Source organism: Cyprinodon variegatus, unplaced genomic scaffold (assembly GCF_000732505.1).
Source record: "Cyprinodon variegatus isolate N-32 unplaced genomic scaffold, C_variegatus-1.0 Scaffold538, whole genome shotgun sequence".
In the NCBI taxonomy this organism is placed as follows: Eukaryota; Metazoa; Chordata; class Actinopteri; order Cyprinodontiformes; family Cyprinodontidae; genus Cyprinodon; species Cyprinodon variegatus.
In genome coordinates, this window is record NW_015150991.1 from 588,427 (window position 1) to 594,531 (window position 6,105).

Consider the following 6,105-nt stretch of genomic DNA (forward strand, 5'->3'; position numbering starts at 1 on the left):
TGCAGACCCGGATATAACAGAGTGAGTCATGATGTGTTATTTGGTATGGAAAGGCGAACAGCGTCCTTGGATTCACCAGATCCTCCAGAGAGGTTTCTAGTTCGGTGAATCCAGGGATGGTATTGCAATTCTCCTGAACACACCTCTACAGAGGGATGACAAAACAATTAGTTGCTGGAAATACGTCTGGTGTGAATGCACCTTAAAGGCATTTCAGCTTTTTGTAGGAATCCGATTGGAGCCCAGAAACAAAAGTTTGGGAGTTCTGTTTCAGCAGAACCTGTACGACCTTTCATCTTTGCTGCATCCAAGTGGTGAACTTATTTTATTAGATTTAGTTTTTTTGTTTGTTTGTTGTTTTTTAACATCAATTCTGCTGCAGCTTGTTTCTGTTGTCCATGTCTTAGAAGTCATGAAAGCGATGACGGCTGCTTTAGAAAATCCTGGATGTAATAGTCACCCTGACACAACCTCCAGGTTGATGGTTTTTCAGTGTAGTCCTGTTTCTCTGACTGTGACTGGCTGGATGAGCTCTCTTCATCCTCCGACATGGGAGCTGGCTCGGAGCTCGTCTGCCTGGCTGTGTTTCCTGGACGGGGCCGCCTGTGGAGCTGGTTGACAGTTGCCTTTTGTGTCTCTGCTTATTTCTGTATCTCTGCTTCTGTCTCCTTGAACCCCAGTCGGCCTCTGCAGATCGCCACTCACATTGCTTGTTTCTCAATTCACAAAAACGCGAGTTCGGACACAGGAAAGTATGGACTTGGGAAGAACGGGAGCATGCAGCATAAATATGGCTCAAACTGGAACAGAAGCGTACTCGTGACGTCACCATACGCTCAGCTCTGGAGCTGCATTTCACCTCCTGTTATTAATAGTCTCTAGATAATAATATATTATTACTTTTTTCATTTAGTGGGGGAATAATAAAGACGTCAGATAAACACAAATCAAATGAAAACTTCACCAAATAAAACAAAAAAATCGCCATCAGAGCCAGAGGTCCTTCACACATGGCTATGCAGAGAGAGGGCTGCTGCAGACGGGCTAAAGTTTTTAATTACGCATTAAATCGGTAAATAGGCCATATAGTTAAGCTTAAAAGTATAATATTCTAACCTCAAATTATCTTAAAACGTACTTTTATTCAACAGAGACAACAGAAAGGAGAACTTTAACTTAATACTCTGAGCTCTGTTAGCGCTCCATTGAAAACTGCTGCTGCCGCAGTGCATGCTGGGACAGCTCTTAGAACCGAGAACGGACAAGTCTGCTCTGATGCATGTTCGCTAAATAGGGTAGGGCGAGAACAACATCCGGGGATCCTGGTCTATTATTGTGTATTGGAACAATGCTAGGGCTGAGGCTGATGACATTTCACAAGTACACATAATTAAAAATGGCCTTTGAGCCAGGTTCTGCTGGAGGTTTCTTCCTGTTAAAAGGGAGTTTTTCCTCCACTGTCGCTACAAGCATGCTTAGTGTGAGAGATTGCTGAAGAGTCAATGATTCAATGCAATCAACTGGTTTTCCTTAGAACATTTTTAATCAATTTGACTGTATTATCTGGTGAACTGTAAAGTGCCTAGAGATGACATGTGTTGTGAATTGCCGCTATAGAAATAAACTGAATTGAACTGAATCCAGTTGACTCGCTTTGTTTTCTTTCACTTATGTTTTTCCAGATGTGCTCAGCGTGCCACCATCCAGGAGCAACCTTGGGCTGCTTCTTCAAAGGCTGTCCTAACAAGTACCACTATAGGTGTGCTCTGGAGTCAGGTGAGTCAGGCTTTTATTATCCTTAAAGCTGCTTTCCTACAGCAGGACTCAGCAAAAGTATTGAGATTTCCACATTCTGTATGGATGGATATGGATTGTGTCGATATTTTTTGCAAACGTGTTTTATTCATTGAAATTTGAAAAAGAAAATGCAATCAAGAAACAAATATTTGAAATGTTTAAACCAAAAAAAGATTTTTTGAGAGTAACTTTGCTTTTTATTTTATTTTTTTTCATTTATTCTATTTTTCAAAATGTATCTTTAATTAGAATTCACTTGAAGATTTTTGTTTTTCAAATTATTTTTTCAGATTACTTTTACTTTGTTACATATCAAGTCTAATTTATTAGAGTTTTGGATTATACAATATGTGTTTTTTTTTTTCTTCAAATTACGTTTTCCAAACCACATTCTCTTCACTTCTGTGAAAAATTAATACGTTTTAAATCAAAAAAATCTAAGAAAACTGCAAAGGTACATTAAAAACCTTTTTGATTGAAACTTTTCAAAGTTTCATTTCTGGATAGCATTTCTTTTTTTTTTTACTTATTACCAAAGCCTGTTCTTTGCTAACAACAACAATGGAACATTTTTGCAATTTTAACCACAGGTTGCATCTCATATGGTTGACCAGCATAAAACGGTTTATAATTTTTAGTGGAAGGAAATTAATATTATTTTATTTACTAATGAAGATTTAAAGTGTTTAAACAACAGTTTAAAGGGACCTGAAAATAGCTCAATCAGGCAGATCTGTGAACAGCAGATAAAAACAATCTGGATTTAAAGAAATGAAACTAGAATCTGAACCTTTGCTTTATCAATGTTATATTTCTTTCAGTTTACCACGATGTCTGTAGAAAAACCGTAAATCAGTCCGATCTTCAGTAAGGCACTGAGTGTTTGTTCATTTTGAGGACAAACTGAACTGTGAGAGCGTGAATGTGTCTGGAAATAGCGGCTTTTTGAAGCGGCTCTTGCCTGCAGTAACTTCCGCCTAAAGCCTGAACTCTCACGTGTTTGAACCTTTCAGATGAATCAGCCTGACAAACGTTCTCCTCTTGTTTCTGCAGACTGTGTTCTTATCGAAGAGAATTTCTCCATGAAGTGTAGAAAGCACAAGGTGAGCCTCAGAGAAAACAAATCTATTACTTTAGGTGACAAGTCTGGGAAAAGCAAAAACAATTTGTGCTTTTTTGTTTTATCAGAACAAGACGCTGAAAGCCTCTCCAGGGAGGCGACGGGACGACAGGTGACGGTTTCCACAAACCTCATGAGGTAGGCCTGCCTCTGTGAGCTTTAAGCTCAGCAGGGTTAGAAAAAACAAGATGGTTTCTGTTTGAGGAGTTGATTTTGTTGTAGTGTTTACTGTCTACTATTAAAGACCTAAAACTGTGTCTACTCGGATCAATTCAAATAGAGAGGATTAAGTCTAAGGTAGACTGAAGGGAGATTTGATTTTTCAGATTATCCAGAGAAAATATGGAAGTGGAAGAAAAATGATGCATGTTTTTTAATACTTTAATTAGTGAGGCGGCCGTTTGTTTTCTGGTTTCCCTTAATTAAATCTGATGGTCCGATCTCCTGAAAATCCCAAGCAGCACCGGAAACGGAGCTGCTCCGGTCAGAGGAGTTCAGGCTAAATCACGTTCAGAAACTCAAACACTTTTTCAAAACGTCTTATGAAGAAAGTAATCCTGTATTGGCGTGCTCACACCTGGATGATTTAGCCAGCTTATACCAACGAACAAAAAACTTGGCAAAAACATTGGCGTACGTTCGATAAGTTATGCGTAAGTTTTGTATAAGTTACGAGCACGCTTAAGTACGCCGACATTAGGCAATTTTGAGCATACCAAATAGTTCTTGACATGGCAGCGTATGATCATACGTGGGCCATAATTTACAGGTAAGTTATTGGTAACGCTTTCTTTTACAGTACATCAATAACCTGGTAATGACATAGCAAGTTACACTATATCACTAGGTAACAAGAAAAGCTTTATGGAGAATTGTACCAATTGCTGTGGTTCACATTTTAAGTGAACAAGGTCAAACTTCTTAGATTTCAAACCCTTATTACCAGGTAACTCATATTCATTTTGCAGACGGCAATAAATGAAAGTGTTATCTGGTAAAATGCAGTTTATTACTTGGTGAATAACAGAAAACCAAACCTAGAAGAAAGCAAGCAAATTTTCGTAACTAACGCTTATTTATTTGTTACTTGAGTTCAGTTTTATATTTGTAGGAGGTGGCCAATTATAGAAAATGTTATGTGGTAACCTGATGGTAATTATGTTACATAGTCACATACAATTGAAATCATATACCTTAATCTTGGAGTAATTACCCAAGAAATGTTTTTCTTGTTACCGAGTACTATAGTGCGCCTTACCATGTTATTACCATGTTATTACCATGTTATTACCATGTTATTACCATGTTATTACCATGTTATTACATGGTTATTTATGTACTGTTAAAGAAAGCCTTATCAAGTTATTTGTTCGTTGACATACATTCAATTTAAGTTACTCATAAGTCGTGGCGTCTAGCTCTGAGTAACGTGTGCATAACTTATGCGTAACCTATCAAGAACCTAACTCCAACGCATATCAATGTATTTGTCGTGTTCCAGACGACCGCTGAACGTGTTTCCAACTTGCAGTTGCTGTATAACGCTGTATTGAGGAGGAAATTGTCGGTACACCTTTCGTTTTTTGTGTCTGTCTGTCTGTCTCTCTGCGGGTGGTAAACAGCTGCTAGGTTAATACGCGATTTCAAAGTTTAGAACAATCTTCTTCTTGTGCTTTTTATGCAGGCTGGGCGCATTGCTGCCCCTTCAGGACACTGGCTTGTGACGTCATGGGCATTACACGGCCGTGCGTATGTTATGTATGAGATAGGCTGCCGTTGGACAGAAGTTGTGGACTCGTTATGAATAGGCTATGCATTGAAATAATATGTAGAAAGTTCAGCATATGCCAGCTTTTTAAAAGATTCTGGGACGTCGGCATAAGCTGGCTAAATCAATTAGCTGCTGTTAGCTGATAGTTACCATCTGTAAAATCAGCTCTTCAGGCTGCTGCTGGTGTTTAGTTCAAATCATGTAGAAATATCTTCATTTGTTTCTGTTTCTAATCCATACAGGGTTCCTCCGACTGACAGCTAGCACCCACAATCCTTAGCGACACCCTCTGCCCTTCAGAGCGACTGTTAAACCGGAGGAGGCCGCCACCCGCTCATCCCCCTCCCCCACCTGTGGACTGCAGGATACCATGTTGTCTTTCGTCTGGTTATTTATATGGGATTGTTGGTTCTGCTCAGATCAATATAAATAATGATCAGATCTATTTAATTTTTAAAGATTTTCTAAGTATTTGGTTTATTTATTCCTGAACTTTTCTTATGGAGGTTGTTTGTGTGAGTGTGTGTTTTTAGTCTCCTGTGAAAGTTATCAGCTTAGCATTTACACGTTTCCCAAACAGATCTGCGCTTGATTTTTTGCTAGGTTTTTTTTTTTTGTTTGTTTTAGGACCTGGTTTACAAGCTGCCATTAAAGGAACAGCTCCAATTTTTTTCAGAATTCTGTGACGTTCCAAGTAATGGCTCCATTTCCTGAATTAAAGTCAGTTTGAACCAAAGCAACCTATCAGCTTTGACGCTGTATTAGCGACCCGCCCAACAGGCCACCGTTCTCTGGTTTCCTCAGCTGAAGGTTCTTCATTTTAAAGTGGATTGGGTTCGAGATGCGGCGTCCGTAAACGTTCTTTGATCTTAGGTCACATGGACGAGGAAACTGACACATTAAACAGGTTCATAGACTGAAACTATCCACTAACAGTCCTGTACGCCATGGCTGTGTCCACTTATGGGTTTAAACCCATCAGCTAAGTAGTTAATTTTCCAGACATTTCTACAAACTTGTTCCATTAAGACATCTGTCTGCTGCAGATGTGCAATTATTAATATTCTAGAAAAACAAAAAACAGGATGTTAAATGAGTTGGGCTGTGTGCCCTGATAGCAGCAGTTCTGTGTTAATTATCTGGTCTGATGAGTTATTAGAAGCTTTTCTGTCAGCATGAAGTCTATCAGTGTGTTTGAATGTATTCTAACAGGAAGCACTCCGCTCCGCAGCGCCGTAGCTCTGCTTGCTACTGACTCTTTGACGCTGGTTGCTTGGTTACCCACAAAGAGACGTCATCGACCGTTTAGTGATGATTTATTAGATTTTTATTTTTTTTTTCCACTTCAAAGCACTTTGGCCTCCCGTTGTTTGGCTGGGAAACATTAAAAATGTGCCCATGTTATTGTTTTTATTGC

The 6,105-nt window shown here is 39.1% G+C and overlaps 1 protein-coding gene across 2 annotated transcripts in view; it reads left to right on the top strand.

Moving 5' to 3' along the window:
• LOC107095333 (retinoic acid-induced protein 1-like) overlaps positions 1 to 6,099 on the top strand; it is a 13,251-nt gene extending 7,152 nt beyond the window's left edge. The window contains exons 3-7 of one of the 2 annotated variants that reach the window (XR_001481736.1): positions 1,683 to 1,776; positions 2,851 to 2,900; positions 2,986 to 3,055; positions 4,602 to 4,662; positions 4,931 to 6,099. Coding sequence is in view for 1 of the 2 variants with exons in the window: in XM_015391377.1 (XP_015246863.1) it covers positions 1,683 to 1,776; positions 2,851 to 2,900; positions 2,986 to 3,033 (192 nt within the window). In the remaining variant the exon portion in view is untranslated. The remainder of the gene's footprint in view (positions 1 to 1,682; positions 1,777 to 2,850; positions 2,901 to 2,985; positions 3,056 to 4,601; positions 4,663 to 4,930) is intronic. The other variant, XM_015391377.1, reaches the window with a different exon arrangement.
• The last annotated feature ends 6 nt before the right edge of the window (positions 6,100 to 6,105 follow it).